This window comes from Oryza glaberrima, chromosome 6 (assembly GCF_000147395.1).
Source record: "Oryza glaberrima chromosome 6, OglaRS2, whole genome shotgun sequence".
Classification (NCBI taxonomy): domain Eukaryota; kingdom Viridiplantae; phylum Streptophyta; class Magnoliopsida; order Poales; family Poaceae; genus Oryza; species Oryza glaberrima.
Window position 1 is genome coordinate 25,008,180 of NC_068331.1, and position 20,569 is coordinate 25,028,748.

Sequence of the window (20,569 nt, forward strand, 5' to 3'; positions counted from 1 at the left end):
GTTTAGTGCGTAGAAACATTGACTTATAGTCTTGGCCGTATCCGTCGATTCTATCTCTACGATATGCATTGGATGCTTATCTTTTCGAGTACACACATAAACCATATCTTGTAGATATGTTTATTACGCCATTACTAAGATATTGCATAACATTAAATCGCTATTGAGGCATTGACGATATACAATAACATCTTGCCAGATAAAGATCTCTATTACTATCTTACCACATAAAGCTCTCTGTTTTTTTGACCGGAAACATAAAGCTCTCTGTTGTAGCACATATCTGTTTTAACCCAAATACCAACCGTAACCCATACCTTCTTCTACAATAACCCATAACCCATACACACAAAATTTTCCCAACTTTTAAACGAAAAACCAATCTTCTCCAGCCATCCAAAAGCAAAAAACCAAGCTAAGAAAACCCCCAAACAACCAAATAGAAACCTCCAAATTAACCTAAGAAAAACCGACGCCGATAAGTGACAACCCTTTTTTTTTCCAAAAATAATAAAATAATATAACAAAGAAAACGAGCAACCGAAGCGAGCCAAGGGTTTTTGAGTACAAACGCACCGTCCCCCAGTCTAGTCTACTCCTCCCCTCCCCTTCCCCCTTCCCTCCCTCCCTCCGCTCCTCTCCCCCCTTCCCCTCCACCTCCGCAACACAAATACTACTACGCAAAAAAATTCCCTAACCTCGCAAGCAGCAGCAGCGACTCCGCCGAGGAGGAGGAGGAGAGCATCGAGCAGCTCGCTCCCCTCCCCCCTCTCGGATCCGCGCGCCCGCAATCGCGTGGGCTTCTCCCTCCCCCGATTCGCCCCCTCCAAAACCCTAGGCTAGATCCAGCCCGAGGAGGAGGAGGAGGAGGGGGAGGAGGTGGTGGTGGTGGGACGGACTGGACGGCCCCGCGCCCGCCGCCGATGGCCGCCGAGGACGCGGGCGGCGGCGCGGGGGAGAGGATGAAGCTGCTGTGCAGCCTCGGCGGCCGCATCCTCCCGCGCCCGGGCGACGGGACGCTGCGGTACGCCGGCGGCGACACCCGGATCGTGTCGGTGCCGCGCGGGGTGGCGCTCGGGGAGCTGTTCGGGAGGCTCGCCGAGGCGTACGGGGGCGCCACGGGGGCGAGCTTCGCGGTGAAGTACCAGCTCCCCGACGAGGGCCTCGACGCGCTCATCTCCGTGTCCTCGCCGGAGGATCTCGACAACATGATCGAGGAGTATGACAAGCTGGCCGGCGCGAGCCCCAAGCTGAGGGTGTTCATCTTCCCCATCTCCGACGCGGCGGGCGGTGGCGGCGGGGAGGAGGCGGAGGGCGGGGGATTCGATGCCGGGCTCCGGTATCTGGAGGCGGTGAACGGTATTGTGCGCAAGGACAGCGTCGCGAGCCTCTCGTCGACGCAGAACTCCGATGGCGGGCCGCCTCCGCCGGCGCCGACTTCGGGTGGTGGCGGCGGCGGCGGCGGTTCTCCGACCGCGCTCTCCCCCACCTCTACTTGCTCGAATGATGCCGCGAGATCGGCGTTTGGTGTGGCGGCGCCGCCACCGCTTGTCGATGTGTTCAGCAATGCCGCTGCCCCGGCTCCTGTCCCTGTGAAGCCACAGGAGATTGCTGCTGAAGTGAGGGCTCCACCGCAGGCGAATCCACAGCCGGAAGCAGCGAGGTACCGGCAGCCGCTGTCGCAGCTACCACCGTTGCCGCCTGTGTTCATGAACGATCATAGGGAGGCCATGCAGGGTCTGAATCAGGCGATGCCAGGAAATGGGGGAAGGCTGGAAGACTGCAATATGTGCTTGAAGGCACTTCCTCATGCTCACTCAGATCCAGTGGTGAATGACTACGGTAGCGATATGCATGGAGGGCCTGGCCCCGAGACGGTTCCGGTATACATGAGCCTGCGGCCAGAAGACGTGGCAAGGATTATGATGCCGGAGAGGGCGGTGCCAGTTCCGATGGGGGCTTATGGGTACACCCATATGCATCCCGTGCCGCATGAGAGGGAGATGATGTATGCACAGCAGGTTGAAGGGATTCCGAACACAGTGCTCATTGACCCATCTGGCTTGCATCAGCATGTGTATGTTCATCAGCAGCAGCAAGTTCCACCACAGCAGTTGCCTTCAACCTATGGATTTAACCAGATCCCTGTGATTCCAAATGAGAAGGACAGAGTAGTTTCTCCAGGTTCGGCTCATTCTGATATCTCAAGCTCTCATCAACACATTATGCAGCAGCCGCCGCCACCGCAGCAGCAGCAATTGCCTTCAGGCCAAGGAATGGCACAATATCCCGTCAAGCAAAATAGTCCAAACAATCAGCTTACAGGTGAGGGTAGCCTAAGTGGCAATGCAAGGCATCGTGAGGATGGACTGACGCGCCGTGATAATGTGTCCCCAGTGGCACCTGCTGCTGTGCCGACTTATATGGCTAATGTGGACAGGATGATGGATTCGCTCCGCTTGAGCCCTAGTGAGGCCAGTTCTGCCTCTACTGAACAAAGAAAGCCAGTGATGCCTCCTGAGAATGGTGTACCCCAGAATGCCATACCAGAACACTCTCAGGGGTTCCCAGATACTCGAGCAAGAGAAGTTAGTCAGAGCAACACCAACACCTTTTTTGATGTCAGTGAACCTAAGGTAGTCCTTCCAACTGAACCAGCACCATCACCTTCCATTGCCAGCTCTTATTTGCACAATGTTCAGCACACCAATGTGAGCCATATGCCACATATGATGAGCATCGGGGGTCCCTACTCGAGTTATGTTGTAGCTACGGTTGGGCCTGGTGGAGTGCCTCCATCGGCTTATGGTGTTGATCTTGTCTATGCAAATTCTGCTGTAAATCCATTAAGTGAGCGCAAGGATGTTCCACATGAAGTAGCTCCAAATGCTAATGCTCAGGTACCTGCAGCAGCATTGGTAAATCATGCTCCCAATGTGGACCAAATCCAAGAGTCTGGCTTACAAGGCCAGCAATTTGGCAATGACGACCCCTGGAAAGTAGTAACAAATACACATGCTTTGCCACCGAGACCTAAGAGGGTAGCAAGCAGGGAAAACATCAGCCCGAAGGATCCACATTCTCACAACTCTTTATTAAATTGCAAAGGGCCAGATCTGAATATTCCGGCTGAAGATGTTGCTCTCCACCAACAATCAGATCACAAGGACGCCCATACAGAGCATGGTCGATTCATCAAAGGTTGTCTGCTTAACCATATTTCCTGATAAAACCTTGTCAATATATGTACTTGTAAGTTGTGAATCTTATTTCTGCATATCGCATCAATCCAGGTGATGATATGACCAGCCCAGATTTGGTAAGTGTCGAGGACAGTTTACCTACATCTAATACAAAGTCATCAGAGCCTCAGCCTCCTGTGGTGAATGATGGAGTTGGTGCTGTCACTGGTAAAGTAGATGCTGAAGCACACGCCAATGAGGTTAATATATAATTTCTTACTTTCTCAGATGTGTCCTTATTCATGTCATCCTTAATGCTAAGCTAGAGAATCATGCAGGTTAACAAGAGCAGACCAGCAGATTGGATTTCAGGTTTTCCAGCTACTGATGATCTTGGACGTCTGCAGGTTACTTTCGTGAACTATAGCTTTTTAATCGTGCAAATCTTTGATAGTTAGTTCTGTTACCAATCAAATGTTTATGTTGCAGATTATAAAGAATAATGACCTTGAAGAGCTCCAAGAACTTGGTTCCGGAACTTTTGGAACCGTATATCATGGTAAATGGAGGGGATCTGATGTTGCTATTAAAAGAATCAATGACAGATGTTTTGCTGGGAAGCCATCAGAGCAAGACAAGATGGTTAGTTCTCACACTTCGGATTGTTATGTTTGGCTATGCTGTCTTTGCATTGATATATCCTGGATTACTGCAGCGGAATGACTTTTGGAATGAAGCATCTAAACTTGCTGATCTACACCACCCAAATGTCGTGGCCTTTTATGGTGTTGTTCTTGATGGACCTGGGGGATCAATTGCCACTGTTACTGAATACATGGTTAATGGTTCACTCAGAACAGCTTTGCTGAAGAATGCCAAGTATGTCCCTTTACACCCAGAGTTATCTTCTGCTTTGATCTGTTACATCCTAATGTCTAATGCACATAAAATTGGTGGTCTTGCATGGTGTTGATTGAATCAAATTATCTGTGCAGGACCCTGGATAAGCGTAAGAGATTGATAATTGCCATGGATACTGCTTTCGGAATGGAGTATTTGCATAACAAAAACATAGTGCACTTTGACCTGAAAAGTGACAATTTGCTTGTTAATTTAAGGGATCCTCAGCGTCCAATATGCAAGGTAAGCAGCAGGCTCCATTTGTTTTTATTAGATTGCTACATCGTGTTGCTAAATTATTATGATTTCCCTTATCTGTAATATTTGTGGTACTTGATATTAGGTAATTTAGGCAGTATGTCCTATATTGTCCTTTTAAACTGGGTACTCATGGTAATTTTTAGCATTATTATCCCACATTCTTGTAAATTTACTTCTTAGGAGCATATGGTGTCCGCTGTTCTGATCCAGATAGATATCTAGTTTGCCTGGTACAGAATTGCTGTTAGTACTGAATGATTATATCTGCTTGGTTGGAACCTGCTGCCGCTTGGGCATCTTCCGCTGCAGCTTCATGGAGCATGACATATGTATGATAGGATGATGGAGCAGCTCTGATATTTGTTTTATTATATGTTAGTAAGACACAAATGGTGGCATGGGTACACGATCTGATAAGAGGAAGTTTCTAAAAGTTTAACTACTTGATATAACTTGAGATTATAAACATCTGCTTTCTAGCAAAGACCTCTCTGTACAAATTCTTGAGCCTGCTTGTTTGTCATCTTAGTTTGTACTCCCTCCGTCCCAATATAAGTGCAACCTAGTACGGATGCGACATACCCTATGACTAGGAATCTGGATAGGCAACTGTCCAGATTCGTAATCGTAGGATATGTCACATCATTGTCTATCCAGATTCCTAGCCCTAGGATATGTCACATCAGTACTAGGTTTGCACTTATATTGGGACGGAGGGAGTATTCTTTTAGTTGATCGACTAGCGTTCTTTGTTGAATTTTCTATGAAACACTTAGCAGCATTTGCTTTTAACACCTTGAAATGTCACCAGGCATTTGTAAATGTGGCTGGACTGATATATTGCTGATGCAAACTTCCAGCAAATTTCATTTTACTTGTGCCAACAAAGTGACCTTTTGAAAATATAATTAGGTGACTGGTGTCCTTTCCCCTATATATTTAGCTATTTTGTAATAATTTTCTTCGATGATGTAGGTTGGTGATCTTGGACTTTCAAAAGTAAAATGTCAGACCCTCATCTCTGGTGGTGTGAGGGGGACTCTTCCATGGATGGCTCCAGAACTTCTGAATGGAAGTAGCAGCTTGGTCTCCGAAAAGGTCTACATATTGATTGTGTCATATTATCATTTGACCTGCTACATTCATGTCCATATTAAACTAACATTAACGTTGCCTTGGTGCCTCAGGTTGATGTGTTCTCCTTTGGGATTGTTCTCTGGGAACTCTTAACAGGAGAAGAACCATACGCAGATCTGCATTATGGTGTTATTATAGGTTGGTCTTGATTTCCCATTTCAGATTTTACATGATCCTTATCTGATACTGTCGTAGGAATTATACGTGCAATATAGATGGACAAAGATGATTTGATTGCCAAGCTTGATGTAAAATTTTCTACTCTTGGCAGGTGGCATTGTGAGCAACACTCTACGACCAGCAGTACCTGACTCTTGTGATCCAGAGTGGAGATCACTAATGGAGCAATGTTGGTCGACAGAACCATCAGAACGGCCAACCTTTACGGAGATTGCTGGTAGGTTACGCTCCATGGCTGCATCCCATAAGGTGCAACCCTGAGGTGAACAACCTGGGATGGGATATTGTAACAGAATGGCCGGCAACAAACTTCTGGGGCATCGGTGGACAAGTTCTCTACTGCCAGATCGCGTATTTAGGAATTCAGCACTGATATAAATATGCCTTCATTTATGTCCCTAGGATCTATCTGTTCATACCTCTTCATTGTTTCATATCTTGTAATCAAAAAAAGTTACCAGCCGTGTGTCTAGAAGCATCGCAATGGACGGTCTCAGATCCATATTCTTTCATTTATACCTTTTGCTTAGAGGTGCGTTTAATAAGTTATTAGTCTAGAGTCAGTTATAGGGAGCCCAATATGTTTTCCTTTTTTCTTTTTCTCCCCCTTTTCCTGGGTAATAATTGAGTTATTTGAGAGTCAATCGGTCGGTCGGTCTGAATGTAAACTGATGTTGAAGGGTAATTAAGCTTGGTTGGTCTTTGCAAGTCTTGGAACACAGAGTGAGGTCCTTGCTTGTAATAAGATGTCTGTTTTTCTTTTTTGTGGTTTGTGAGATATACCGATTTGTTAAGTACTCTTGTAACAGTCACAAGTCATCATGTATGATGTGTTGCAGTTTTGCTGAAGATAGTTATAAGACTATTGTTGCAGAGATTTATTGCTCTCTTGCCAGAGTTTTGCCGCTGCTTCTATGCTTGAAATGAGCTGGTTTTGGATATTTCCTTTCGCGAACACGCGAAAAGATTGCACGTCAAAATATTAGAAATATTAGAAGAAAGAGCTGGTTTTGGATTCGTGGCAACAATCTCTCGTTACCTAGAATCCGCCATGGTTGTTTCTGGATTCATGGTTGCGATTTATTCGTTACCTGAATCTGCCATGGTTGTCGTCTTGTGGATCATCTGGATACTGTTTGCGCTGTGGACTTCATCTCTCTGTTGGCGCGGCACGTACAGAGGGTGTAGATGACGGATTGGCCATGTGGTGACTGACGGCGACGCGTGATGGCAAATTCGGTGGACGCGGCGCGCCCGTCGTGACTGAAGCGGCGGTCGATTTCGCTCCCCGAATCGGGCATGGAACGCGTATGTGCACGACGCGTGCGCCATCACGCACAACAGTTAGCCGAAAAGAATCTCCGGCTGTCATCGATCAGTGGGCTAATTGCCGATAATACCACAAACGATCTATTAACGATAAAATGATTTTTATATATTTGTTCTTAATGGTTTCAATATCAATATTGAAAAAGAACTATGATTAAAACCTTAAAATCGATTTTAAATTCAAGTTTTAAAGATCTATTCCTAAATTTTAGCATGGACATATACGCTGTAGGGAAAACATGTGACCCCTCTAGAACACAACAAACCAAATAGGTCTCTACACTTTGCTCACTGATCTCCACGGCGACGTGGGTCGTACACTTTGCCCTCCAATCTCGACGACGCCATAGTAGTAGTACTAGCAGTGAGTAGATCAGTAGGGTCGGGAACGAATGGAGAGGCCGAGATCCAGTCTCGCGACTCGCAACGAAGCAGTCGTCCAATTGATCTACGTTGGTTGTTGCACTAGTTGCAATCCTCTCCCTCTTGTATTTTATCGATCTTCCCGGCAAGCCGAGATCCTGTCCAGCTAAACCGCCGCAAACACCCATCGGGGTCCCTTGTTCATGCATATATCCATGATCCATCCCAATCCCCCAGACCGATCGATCAATCGATCGATCGGATCAGCGCCGAAGCATGTGTTCTTTCATCTTTCTGCAATTGATTTGACCCCCTTTTGTTTTTCTCCGTGTACATTATGCACATAAAACTAGCGCTTTCCCTACGCATGGTTAGGAAAAATGGAGGTGCATATGCTGTATGGAAATTCATAGTACATGCCATTCCACTTCTTTTTCCCCCCTGAACCGTAGCATAAAAACATACGCTCGTATGTACATATACACACTTATCATTATAAACACACAAATGTACATCATATTAGCCATATCTTTGCCATTTACCGGTACACCACATAAATAATATATAAGTATAAATAAAAGCACTCATGTCAAAGTTTACGAAATTTCACATAATAATCCATTCCTAAATTTGTAATAACAGTGGCTAACCTGATATTTGCAATTTTATTTTATTTTGGGGGGCCAAAACAAACAAGCCTCTATGCAAGATGACAAATTTATCGATAAAAAAAACTAGTTTAGGAGAGCTCTCAATTTTAGATTACAAAATTTTAAATGAAGGTGTGAACCATGAGCTTGTTTGGTAGGGATCCAATTACTAAAATATAACTGTAAGAGAAGAGTCTATAGTGTAGTTGTTGAGCAGCTCGAACCATCGCTCAACACTTCTAGTTTGTTTTCTCATATCACTGCAGCCTGCTCTGTTTTCTTTCAAGGTGGAGTTCAGAAACCATTTCAGGTGTGTTTACCATTGCTCCAACTGCTAAATTTAACTTTAGGAGTTAGGTTTACAGTTATGGAGCAGACTAAACCTAACTCCATCTCTCTAGTTCATTTTATGAGAGCACTCTAGTCAGCTCCACTTCCTTTCTAGGTGGATCTAAAATTGTTTGGATCTGTTTGACAGAACTCCAACCATTAAATTTAACTATACGAGTTAGGTCTACTAAAGCTCTAAAAGAGATTGATCGTGGGAGTTTCATTTTTACTCCCAGTCCTTTGTTTGGTAGTAGAGGTGGAAATCATGAGGAGTATGGATAAGAATTAAATTTTAAGTGATGATGCATGACTCATATTTATCTTGTCATACTTAGAAAGTATAATTATCTCCCAATTACCTACCCTACACAGTTATTGAAAAAGTGGGAGTTCACCCTTAAACTCTCCTTTCCAATCCCTTCTAAAACTCCCACATTATCCAAGCAAATAATAGACTTATCACCAACAGGTTTCCTATAATATTTCTCCAAAAAATTGTTTCTAGGTTTCCTAAACTGAAAATAGTAAGTAAAAAAACTCCTCCCTCCAATAGATAGCCTTAAATTCAATCCCCAAAGCTTAAAAGTGGGCCATTCTGTTAAACTACTAACAGCAAATTCCGTTTTTTTTCCTTTCACGCGTAGAAAGATCGCTATCTCACACACGTGGCAACGGGAGGAGAGAGGTGGGAGTGCGAGATTGGGAGCGAGTTTCGCGCCCGCATATAAACGGAGCGAGTAATCGGGAGAAGGGAACACCAAAACTCGGGTAGGAGAGTAGGGGATCTGTTATAGCTAATTTTTAGACTAAAATTCTTCAAAATCAGTTTTGGGATTGAGATAGGTATACTGTTGGTGATCCTCGAAAATAATTCCATAAACAAACTGGCCGTAAATGAGAGCTGAAACCAGCCCAAGATTCTTGGGGGCGATCGATGGGTACAACGACCAAACGGGGATTTTGGCCCACCCAAACGAGGCCCATAACAGTTTCTCTCAATTGCGACACTGGGCCTAAACGGCCCAAGAACCACTCTCTTCCGTAGTGGTTGCGAGTTGCGACCCCTAGCTAGCTCCGTCTCTCCTCTGCCGCATCGCCTCCATAATTTTCTTTCCCCTCCTCTCCTCACCTCGATCTCCTCCTCCTCCTCCTCCGCCGCACCGAGGGTTTCGCCTCCGCCTTCCACCGCTGCCGCAGAGGGGACGAACCGAGGGGCAGGAATGGCGGCGCGGCACCTCAGATCCGGCCTCCCCCTCCTCCGCGCCCACCTCTCCCAGGTCTTCCCCTCCCCCTCTTCGCACCCTTCGATTTCATTCCAGTTTAGGGGAGCCCCCCGCCCCCCCCCCCCCCCCCCCACACTTTCGATTTAGATGCGTGGCGCATGAATCCCACGCTCGATCTAGGTCATCCATTTCTCACTGGGATTTTCGGTGTTTTTTTTGTGGGGGATTTTTTTTATTTTTTTTGTTGGCTATGCGGCGCCTGTCTGGATCGCGTTGGTTGGTTGTTGTTGTTGAGATTGATGTGATTGGTTGTGATGATGCAGGAGGGCTCAAGGGGCTTCGCGTCGCAGGTGGCAAAGCCGACCGGGAAGGATATCAAGGTAACCTGGAACGGGCATCTCGTTGGATTGCTCACATTTTTTCGTGTGATGCCGATGTAGTTTTGATACTGCTAGGGAACAGGGGGGAATGTTAATAGTTATACACGTCATTGGTGAAAGCTTCTCTGGTTAGCCTGGTTCTGTGACATGAGAAAATGTGCAATTTGTTTGTACTGCTGCCTGTGGAAAATGATTCGTGTCTTTTATTTTTGTGCCGTTGTGGTGTTATGGCTATGAATCCTCTCCCTGTTAGGAAATGTGATGATGCAATACTGGTAGAGACTGTGTTTCATCGAAGGAAAATTTGCTCGCGGTATATTCAACTGGTAGATGATTTTGTATATGCATTGTTCTTGTTTTTTATTATCTCAACATGATTTCTGCCTGTTTTCGATTAGTGCTTCTCCATTTCAGTTTATGGGTTACTTTTGGCAGTTTGAATAGTTCTTATTTTGCCCTGAGATACTCATGTTAATCTTATTTGTTGTGTTTGTTTTGCCACAATAGGTTCCAGAAGCTCTGTATGGTGGCACCGGCAACTATGCTAGTGCTCTGTTCCTTACAGCGGCCAAAGCTAACTTGCTGGACAAAGTTGAAACTGAGATTCGCGATGTTGTAGAGGCATCCAAGAAGAGTCCATTGTTTTCTCAATTCATTAAGGACTTGTCAGTGCCCAAAGAGACCAGGGTGAAGGCAATAACTGAAATTTTCGCTGAAGCTGGTTTTTCAGATGTCACAAAGAATTTCTTGGGTATACTTCTGGTCCACACATGTTATGTCTAATGAAGTTTATTGTATTTGTTTATGATAACTTTGTTGCAGTTGATAGTAAACCAACTCGTTATAGAGGTAGCTTGAGGACAAGCCCAAACCCCAAATGCATCTGATTATTTTCAGAAATTTTTATTCCAATGCCATTTTGTATATCAACGGTTTGCTTCCTTCAGTCATTATAATTTCAATGTGAGCCAACAATATTTGTAGTTTTAGTTTGATCTGCTACAATAATTACAGTTTTTTATTTTGAAAGGGCTAACTATCTGATCAACGCTTTCCTAGAACCTTGTTTTTAATTCATGTACTCAGTATCATTAATAGATGACACGGAGTTCTTTTTCCATATGTACTCTTTTGGTTAGCACCTAAGGTTTTTTTTCCTTCCTGTGAAGCTGTGCTCGCCGACAATGGCAGACTGAAGCACATTGATCGCATTGCTGAGAGATTTGTTGATTTGACCATGGCACATAAGGGGGAGGTGAAGGTCCTTGTCAGGACAGTTATTGTAAGTTGATGTCTGAAGCCTTTGATCTCCTTTCTTTTTTCCTGACAGTGTCTGGTTGTTATATTATACCCTCTGATTTCAAATATATGTATTTTAACCTTTCAACGCTTTCCCAAATATAAGCCACACTAGAAATTCGAGACACTTTTCACTCCTCTTTTCCTTCTCGTTAAATAAATTGTCACATGAAAAATAACCCCTTCTTTTTTCCAATGAGGATATACCTCATGGAGATACAACATACAATACTGAGCAACTGTTGCTATCGTAATCACTCTACAAAATGTTGAAGAATCAGCTTCTAGAATTCTTTATGCTAGCTTACATCAATTGGTCAAGATATTTATGGATTTGTACGTACTGCAGCTTCTATTATAGTTCCTTGTACTGTAGTTAGCTGGTTTCTCTTGCTGACTTCCTGGTTTTCTGCTGTTAGCCACTCCCCGAAAAAGAGGAGAAGGAACTTAAGGAGACCTTGCAAGATATTCTTGGGAAGAACAAAACTATCTTGATTGAACAGAAGGTAATTCCTTGGTTCATCAGTTGCCTATAGTCTGTCAAGTGATATTCAAAGGACATGCACTCAATTATTTGTTGCCTGCAGATTGACTACAGCATCATGGGAGGGCTAGTTATTCAATTTGGGCAGAAGGTGTTTGATATGTCGATCAAGACTAGGGCGAAGCAAATGGAGATGTTCTTGAGGCAACCCCTTGATATCTAACTGCCTTTTGGATCGAAAGATGCAGTTGTTTTGCTGCTGAAGGCATCCTCATGTCTGTTACTTTGATATGGTCTTGAAATAAATCTTCGTTTACAAGAGAACAACACTCTGTTTTATCTTGTTTTGTGGGCCAGAAGCCTGCTGAACAATTTTATGTCAATTTCTTTGCTACTAAGAAAGTTATGCACCAAAATGAAGGGAAATTCTGTGAAGTTTGTAATTTTCAAGTGATTGGCATTATTCTGTTTAGTTCGTGCAGTGCCATGTTCCTTATATAATCACAGAACATGTAAAAGGCCGAAATATTTTCCTTGTCATTTTCCATGCGAGAACGGCCTTTCGATGAGACTGGAAAGTCCTGCAATAACTATTGTCCAAAATAACACACGGCTCTCTACCGATTCACATCAAAACCAACCCAAACGCTCTCTCTGTTGCTTGTGTTCTGGACTTCTCTGAGCGCAGTTCAGGAGTCTCGAGTGTGCCTCAACAGTACATGTTAAACATAAAACTGCCATTGAAGATTACCACCAACCATATTGGAAGTTTATCATGGCATATACTTGCCTTTCAAAGACCCTAATTTTCAAAGTGAACATGGGACTTTCAGACTACAGATAACCTCAATCGATAACATCACCGAAAATTCGATATTACTACAAAGATTTTGGTTGAAAACTTCTCTGAACCCAATTTAAATACAAGTCGCCCTCGGTGATGGCTACTCGCCATTCCACGCTCACAGTTGCAGTTCACACTTGCAAAATGAAAAAAAAAATCTTCTGAACAGCAATCATCAACCGGTTCGACCTCAGGATCATCACAGAAATGAAAAGGACGAGGAATCTCAATTTAAGAAAGTTCCTATCCAAATATCCAACAAAAATCTGACTGTCTGGCTATTATTAATTCAACAGGAGATGCTCGTTAAAGACAATATAGTTCTGTAATTTGTAACAACACAAGAGCCTGAGGATATAACGAGTTACAAACATGCTGCCGTTGCAGCATGGTCATCAATATACAACATTACAACAACATATGGGGATCGCAGAACACTCCCATTCCACGATTTTACAACATATGCTTCACAACACGTTATAAATACATGGTTGTACCGAGCTGTAGAGAGACAGCCAGCACGTCCCAACTACAAATGCACACTAGCCAACAGCAAACATAAAAACTACTCTCTGGTAAGTCACTATATATACGCACTATAGCTTCACATGACTAAAATTATAACATGACATAATTTCTTTCGTATAAATTAGCCCCAGGAAGCTTCTGTCCGAATCGCCATCTTGGGAGCAATAAATATACTGGCATTCTTCACAATGGATGCATTATTTACATATATATACTTCTTCTCCAACCACGTTCTACCAAGATTGCTCGGCCTTGCCATCACCTGCATTGCTTCTTTTTCTAGGCATAAACAGACAGAGACAGGAAAATGGAAACCAAAAATATGTAAAAGGAATTTCTGTTAGAAGTCCACGACACGATACCTTTTTCTCTTGCTTTTGTCTGATGAGGATGAAGCAGGATTGCTGTGCCAGTTCCGTTTACGTTGGTTGATAAACCAATTATTGATCTGCTTTAGTTGCAACCCTGTTTCCTGCACCAAGCGAGCCTTGTCCTCCTCCTATAAAGGTTAAGAAACATGAGCATCAGTGGTAGAAAAGGAAATGCAGGAAGGCCTGATAATGGTATCTGTGAGCTGACATACAGTTGGGTATGGCCATTTAGAGTGAGCCTGCCACCATGCTTTCAAAGTAGACGCTGTATCTCCTGGGAGTTTTCCAGCTCTTCGCTTTCGGAGTATCTCTTCCCTAATGTCCACAAGCTTTTCTCTGTACCCCTGGAAATTTGAAATTTCGTTTAAAGTTTATACAACAACATACAAACGATTAAAAATTCAGGCCATAATCTTACCTGTTTAAGCTCATGTTTCAGCTCTTGCCGTACACGCTCAACTAATGATCTCTCGCCCTCCGTCAGCATTAAGGGGCCAAAGCCCATACCATCTGATCCATCATTTCCATCAAACATGTTGCTCTCACTATCAACCTGATTGTCTTCGTCATCAGACATAGTTGCTCCAGAACCTTCACCAGGAGATGCCCCTGCAGTAAGAGTCACAACTGAGGATTGGCAAAACACCAGATTATTGGTCAAATTTTACTTCTGTATTCCCTTTTGCCATTAGGAGAGTAGTCCTATGTCCATCACTAAAGTTCTCCCAAACAGAACACTCATTATTTTCTGCAGGTTCAACCACAGGTATATCTCAATTCCGATTGAAGAATGTAAACTATATTTGGTAGAGTGAAGGAAACTAGTTAAATGCTATGTGATTACGATGGTTGAAAAGGTGGAATTAGTTTGTACTTTTTTGTACCTACAAAGGAGTAAACTTTGAGGTCAAGTTTATATCCGAGAAGGAAAAAAATGGACGAAAGGTAGCACAATGGTGCACATCAGCATGAATTAAACAGAGAGAAATAATAACTTTAAGTTTCTCTTCCTAAAATCAGGAGTCCACTATTCTCATGTTGAATAATATGAACTAGATTTTTTTGTGCTACCTGTAAGGCTCTGTAAAGTTTGTTCAAGTTCCCAGCAAGCCATTACTGCTTCCATTGCATGAACACGCACATGTTGCTGTAGTTGTTCCTTGAACGAACAAAGGAGCAATACATAATGGGTCTGCAAGAAAAAAAACATTTTTTTATTAAGTAAAAAAAAATTGCCTTAGGAAGATTGTCATTTCCAAGCAAAGAAGAGTACCTGATAAACAAAATGACTTTTTAAAAAAGAGGCAACTGATCATAAACTTAGCTAACAGAAATTGTATGCAAGAAACAATATTAATTGATACCATGTTCCCTTTAGCTTATTCACCGGATTACTGAAAACGGATTATTTGCTCCATGCTTCGAAAGAAGTATTTTCTCAAAAAATCTTTCTTCTAGTATATTACTTACTTAGACCACTTGTTTTAACCTATTTGTTAAGTTTATTTATTGAAATATTTAATGTATCCCTATGACGAAGGACATAATCCACAGCAATAATACACTCAATAATCTAAATCAAACAAGGACTAGATAATGGAAGTATAACTTAGAGCTTCTTCAACAACTAGCCAACTAGGGATGCAAACAAACACCAAGGAATGAGAAATAAGTGATGAATTTTAGCATATTCAATTCAAAGGACTATATTTCAAAAATGATGGTCGGAACCATTGCTACTCCGACAAAATCAATCCAACCCTTCCAAAAGTCAAAATTTTGGTGATGTTTTTTCTACAGGGTTCCTTCTTTGTGGACCGCTCTGTTGTACACTTGTACTGTACATACTTCTGCTGCTTCTTAATGAAATGAAGCTTGAGTTTTCGAGAATTATTTTTTTCCTTCCAAATTTCACTCCTAATTCCACTAGCCAATTTCTTGTAAATACTTTCTCTCCTCCTTAATATAACACCAGCTTATCCTGGCTTCGGTTTCAAAAAAAAAAAGCCAATTTCATTTCCCTTTCCAGCCCCAATTTTCGATATCGCTCATCCAGAATAATATTTCACATACCAATCGTACAAGAAACTCTCACGCGAGGAGAACCACGCAAACCTCATAGCTTGACAAAAATAAGAGTAAAACGCCCTGGAGAAAGAGAGGGGGGGATTTGATTGGCGCTACTACTACTACTACTACTACTACTAATTTAGCCCTCACCATGAAGAGGTCGAGCTCCTCGCCGCCGGACGGCGCCCCTCCGGCCGCCGCGGCCGCCGCGGCGGCCGTGGCGGCGGCCAGCGGCGGGGGGCGCGCCGCAATCTGCGCGTCGATGCGGGGCAGCTGGTCGACGGGGGTGGCGACGCGGAGGCACGCGACGTGCGCCTCCAGCAGCCGCTCGTACAGCGGGTGCGCCGCGATGGCGGCCTTCTCCCGCTCCCACCCTCCTCCTCCTCCCCCCACAACTCCTCCCGCCCCGACGAACCCAGGGTGGTGGTGGCCGCCCGTCTCCGCCGCCGCAGCCGCGGCGTCCATCGCAAGCGCGTGGTCCTGGTAGTGGAACGCCATCACGCGCACCGCCGCTGCTGCTGCTGCTGCAGCGCGCGAGGTGGAGGAGGAAGACGAAGACGAGGACGAGGACGAGGACTTGTGGTTGTAGCAGTTGGGAGGGAGGGAGGGAGTGAGTCGGGAGGCTCCTCTAACTTATGTCACTGACATATGGGCCCTCTATTCAATGGGCCCATATATCGGTGACTCAAAGTCAGAGAGAAGTAAGTCAGAGGATCTTCTTGGGGGAGTGGGAGGGGACCTTGGGGTTGGGGGTAGAGGGGAGCGATGGGAATAGGAGGAGCCCATTTCCGTTTTGCGCGTGCACGTGACTCATTTGCAAATTGCAGGAGTAAATTGCACCGTACTCCTCCCTCTATCAGAAAAATAAAGAAAAAAAAAATCAAAAATTAAATTTTGGGGGAGGAATCTAGACTCCGTGTAAATTACTCGATCGGTTTCTTAATATAAGTCGTTTGATTTTTTTTCTAAGTTATAAACTTCGTTAAGTTTGATTAAATTTGTTGAAGGATTTAACAATATCTAAAATATAAATTTAGTTTTGTTAAATTAACATTGAATATAGTTTGATAATATGTTTGTTTTGTGTTGAAAATGCTACTATATTTTTTCTATATATTTGATCAAATATAAAAAAGTTTGAAAAAAAAAAAGTCAAGCGACATATGAGTTGTAGTTCGTTTTATTAGCGTTACTAGTACTACTTAGTTGTGCCTAGAAATCGAAAAAATCCTTTATTTCGAGTATAGGATCAGGCGTGCACACACCACACTCACACGTATTTACGGGGATATGTTCTAGTAGCCCATGCTTGAACGGGATTGGAACTATTACCCCACGGAGTGAAGGTGTGCATTAGACGCTCACAACGCAGGCACCCACCTTCACGAAGTCACATATTACATCCTACTCTCTCCTATAAGTACTCATCATTCTCATTAAAAATCAATCTAGTATTAGATACGATATATTCTAGTGCTACGAATTTAGATTTATTTATGTCCATACTAGAATGTATCACATTTAGTTCTATATTCGTTTTTTTGGACGGAGAGAGTACATTTGAATAGCTGGACTGGGATATCCTGGTATTGATGAAGTTACCATGAATGTTTTGTTATCCTCAACCACTGAAAGAATAATTAATAGTTAATGCGAGCACAATCTGATCGGACATATTCCAACCTAAAAATCTAATCAGTTTACCTATGCTTACTTCGCTGGTATGCATTTTATGTAGTACTCCTAAGAGATTTTATGGTAAAACTAAGACGGTTTCAAAATAAATTCGCGTGCACGGTGTACGTGATTTCTCCAAAATTTATTTCGGCGCTGTAAGGACTTTGCAACGGTGTTATTTTGAGAAAATAAATAAATATTGGAATTGCACTTATTCATATAAAAATTATAAACTATCGTACCCTCTGCAGTGACTTTGAACGTGAAGGTGGTTTCTATAGTAAAATCTCTCACATCAGCGAAGGACTCATCATTTTCTCAATAAATAATACAGAGAATGAACTGTATAGTACGACGATGATGATTCCCAATTAAGCGCTGAAATTTCCAGTTAACCAACCGATTGATGATTCATGGTTGCTGGGCGTTAGGGCACTACGGTATCATCAGACTTATTTTATTTCCTTCTCAAACTTAATAGTGGCGTCCACGTCTCACAAACACAGCTCTTCAGTATATAGATCAGAGATGTGCCTGAACACCTGCACAAATTAACCCAAGCTCCAACAGCTTGTGTTTTCTTCTTTGAAAAATAACAGCTTATGATTTCAAGATTATTAAACATGTGTAAACACTGGGGCAAGATATGTTGATATATGATCTGTTGAGCCACAGTTGATAAGACTGAAAAGAAGATAAACAAAGCAACTAAAATTATGACTATAGCCCTTATACATGTACAGTATTATTTATGCCATAAAAGTTGAGGCTAGAAAATATACCATGATAATAAAATTCAAAATCAACTGTAAAATTAAATTCAAAATTTAATATTTGGATGTGACTAATAAACCAACAATCAGATGATGGAAACAATAGCTCTAAGTTTTTTTTTCGATGTGACTAATAAACCAACAAACAATTTTTCGGGACAAAACCTAAGGCTGAAAAATATGGTAAGACAAGAAAACTCAAAATCAGCTCTAAAACCAAAATCACAATTTAAATTTTAGATGTGGCTAACAAGTACTAATAGACAATAATACTACCTCCGTTTTTTAATAGATGACACCGTTGACTTTTTCTCACATGTTTGACCATTCGTCTTATTTAAAAAATTTATGTAATTATAATTTATTTTGTTATGAGTTGTTTTATCACTCATAGTACTTTAAGTGTAATTTATATCTTATACATTTGCATAAAATTTTTGAATAAGACGAATGATCAAATATAGGAGAAAAAATCAACGGCGTCATCAATTAAAAAAAGGAGGGAGTAAGAACTAACAAACTTTTCATACAGTGGACTTGTCCACTTTTGTTTCTTTTAACAAGTTGGTCTGAATCTTTGCCGCTATCTACTTGAGGGTAAAAAGCACAGTGGATGGTAGTGGGAATGGAAATGTGATATTTTCCGTGACCGGAAGGAAAAAGCAGGGACAGCGACGAGGAACGAAAGATGGACCACGCGAGTGGGCCCCACCTCTCGCACAATAAACGCCCTGCCTGTCCAATAGGACATGGACGCGTCACCGCCGATTTCTGTGGAGATCGCCATGCCATGATGCTTAATGATGAGCCATTTGGCCGGATTTTATAATTAAGTATATGTCGTATATAGGGGTGGATTTGCAAATATACCGATAAGAACTAGTACTCCCTCCGTCACGTTAATGTGCTGCCATAATTTTTCGTGCACAGCTTCGACCGTCTGTCTTATTTAAATTTTTTTAAAAAAAATTAAAAACTTAAGTCACGTATAAAATACTATTCATATTTTATTATCTCATAAAAAAAATGCTAAGTTTAATTTTTTTAAATAAGATAGACGATCAAAGTTGGGCATAAAAATTTGTGGTTGCACTTAAAATGGGACGGAGGGGGTATACCGCAACAGTCGGTAGCGGAAGACTTTTGATTTGCAAACATGCAGAGAAAACATATGATTCGGGTGCCTTGTCACTTGAAATCCTATGGATATTAAAGTACATGAAAAAATAGGATCTAGATGGAGCGAGGGAATATATATGAATATAAGAAAAAAAGAGATTACATAATGGATTTTCCCTCTAAAAGATTGTATTGATTTATGAAACCTAAGAATTTCAAATAAATTTGAGAGAGACATTCCTTTGTTCAAAGGACCATAAAAAAGTTCTTCGAATCCAATCACAAAATTACTTCGTTTCAAATGAGCGTAAGGGTACACTATCAGTAGATTACAATCTTAGCAAATAAAATTTACTATAGGACACCTACACTTTGTGATCTTCACTTATGATATCGTAAGAACGTGACACTATTGTTGGAAAAAACAAATCTAATAATTAGCTATGAGACAACGAAGCCATTATTTTTATTATATCTAGTGTGAATTTCACACTGTGAAAGGAGCAGCACATTGTTACTAAATTAGAATCTACCCCTCCATTTCACATTGGAAGTCATTTTAGTTTTTTTCATAAGTTATAAATTTCTAACTTCGATCGAGTTTAATGAAGAATTTTTTTTATTAAACACACCTTACAAATTTCTAACTTGATAGTGTATTTATTTGTTATTGTAGATGTCACTGTATTTTTTCTATAAACTCGGTCGTAGCTAAAGAAAAAGAAGTTTAAGTTATGACAACTAGAATGATTTGCAGCATGCATGGAGTGGAACGAAGGGAGTATGGATTATCATGGGTACAATTCCAAAGCATATTTTTAAAGAAAAACCATCTTTATCAGTATTTCGGGCATGTACTTTTTTTAAACAAATTTCACGAACGCCTAAAGCTTCCATGTTAATACCATTTAGGCTTTAGGCTGTGTTCGCTATTCCCGGTTGGGAACTTGGAACAGTCTACACAGAACACGGAGCGGTCCATTAACACATGATTAATTAAGTATTAGCTATTTTTTTTTAAAAAAAAAGATTAGTTTGATTTTTTTTAAGCAACTTTCATATAGAAATTTTTTTTGCAAAAAAAACTTACTCCCTCCATCCCTTAATATAAGGGACATTTTGCTTTCACTGTTTGACTATTCGTCTTATTCGAAAAATTTTAGAATTATTATTTACTTTTTTGACTTATTTTATTGTCTAAAGTACTTTAAGCACAACTTTTTATTTTTTTATATTTGCACAATTTTTTGAATAAGACGAGTGATCAAACAGTGTAAACAAAATGTCAAAATCTCTTATATTAGGGGGACGGAGGGAGTACCGTTTAACAATTTGAAAAGCGTGTCCGTGGAAAACAGGAGAGAGGGGTTGGGAGGGGATTAGTATACTTGGACTGAAATGCCAATCAGCCTAGGCGGGGTGTAAATGGGCCGGACCATGAATCTGTATCCCGTCGCTTACATGGCCCA

At 42.0% G+C, this 20,569-nt stretch overlaps 3 protein-coding genes across 5 annotated transcripts; 2 read left to right on the forward strand and 1 right to left on the reverse strand.

Annotated features, from left to right (window-relative positions):
* Positions 1 to 598: 598 nt before the first annotated feature.
* On the forward strand, positions 599 to 6,533 carry LOC127776295 (uncharacterized). Its single transcript, XM_052302655.1, has 9 exons — positions 599 to 3,201; positions 3,294 to 3,442; positions 3,521 to 3,589; positions 3,672 to 3,824; positions 3,898 to 4,061; positions 4,178 to 4,325; positions 5,319 to 5,441; positions 5,531 to 5,618; positions 5,752 to 6,533. Exons 1-9 carry the CDS (start codon positions 924 to 926, stop codon positions 5,919 to 5,921), a joined length of 3,342 nt encoding a protein of 1,113 aa, XP_052158615.1. The 5' UTR covers positions 599 to 923; the 3' UTR covers positions 5,922 to 6,533.
* A 2,881-nt stretch (positions 6,534 to 9,414) lies between these two features.
* On the forward strand, positions 9,415 to 12,168 carry LOC127776480 (ATP synthase subunit O, mitochondrial). The gene is made up of 6 exons (XM_052302864.1): positions 9,415 to 9,609; positions 9,879 to 9,935; positions 10,443 to 10,686; positions 11,105 to 11,217; positions 11,654 to 11,740; positions 11,822 to 12,168. The coding sequence occupies exons 1-6, from the start codon at positions 9,553 to 9,555 to the stop codon at positions 11,939 to 11,941; spliced, it is 678 nt and encodes a 225-aa protein (XP_052158824.1). The 5' UTR covers positions 9,415 to 9,552; the 3' UTR covers positions 11,942 to 12,168.
* A 648-nt stretch (positions 12,169 to 12,816) lies between these two features.
* On the reverse strand, positions 12,817 to 16,086 carry LOC127776479 (homeobox protein knotted-1-like 11). Of its 3 annotated transcripts, none has more exons than XM_052302860.1 (6): positions 15,682 to 16,086; positions 14,533 to 14,653; positions 13,880 to 14,070; positions 13,674 to 13,805; positions 13,453 to 13,589; positions 12,817 to 13,369 (listed from the first exon to the last, which is right to left on the reverse strand). In XM_052302860.1, exons 1-6 carry the CDS (start codon positions 16,027 to 16,029, stop codon positions 13,324 to 13,326), a joined length of 975 nt encoding a protein of 324 aa, XP_052158820.1. In that variant the 5' UTR covers positions 16,030 to 16,086; the 3' UTR covers positions 12,817 to 13,323. The 3 variants fall into 3 exon arrangements, with proteins under 3 accessions (XP_052158820.1, XP_052158821.1, XP_052158822.1); XM_052302861.1 differs by having other exon boundaries at positions 12,817 to 13,363; positions 15,682 to 16,085; XM_052302862.1 differs by having other exon boundaries at positions 12,817 to 13,352; positions 15,682 to 16,082.
* Between the last annotated feature and the right edge of the window lie 4,483 nt (positions 16,087 to 20,569).

Excerpts from the sequence above, each read along its gene's own strand:
- LOC127776295 (XM_052302655.1), top strand. The coding sequence starts at position 924 with ATGGCCGCCGAGGACGCGGGCGGCGGCGCGGGGGAGAGGATGAAGCTG. Across the intron at positions 3,825-3,897 it reads CATCAGAGCAAGACAAGATG|CGGAATGACTTTTGGAATGA; the intron begins GTTAGTTCTCAC and ends GGATTACTGCAG. Across the intron at positions 5,442-5,530 it reads GCAGCTTGGTCTCCGAAAAG|GTTGATGTGTTCTCCTTTGG; the intron begins GTCTACATATTG and ends TTGGTGCCTCAG.
- LOC127776480 (XM_052302864.1), top strand. The coding sequence starts at position 9,553 with ATGGCGGCGCGGCACCTCAGATCCGGCCTCCCCCTCCTCCGCGCCCAC. Across the intron at positions 9,610-9,878 it reads TCCGCGCCCACCTCTCCCAG|GAGGGCTCAAGGGGCTTCGC; the intron begins GTCTTCCCCTCC and ends GTGATGATGCAG. Across the intron at positions 11,741-11,821 it reads CTATCTTGATTGAACAGAAG|ATTGACTACAGCATCATGGG; the intron begins GTAATTCCTTGG and ends TGTTGCCTGCAG.
- LOC127776479 (XM_052302860.1), bottom strand. The coding sequence starts at position 16,029 with ATGGCGTTCCACTACCAGGACCACGCGCTTGCGATGGACGCCGCGGCT. Across the intron at positions 14,071-14,532 it reads AACTTTACAGAGCCTTACAG|GGGCATCTCCTGGTGAAGGT; the intron begins GTAGCACAAAAA and ends CTCTTACTGCAG. Across the intron at positions 13,806-13,879 it reads TGAAACATGAGCTTAAACAG|GGGTACAGAGAAAAGCTTGT; the intron begins GTAAGATTATGG and ends TCAAATTTCCAG.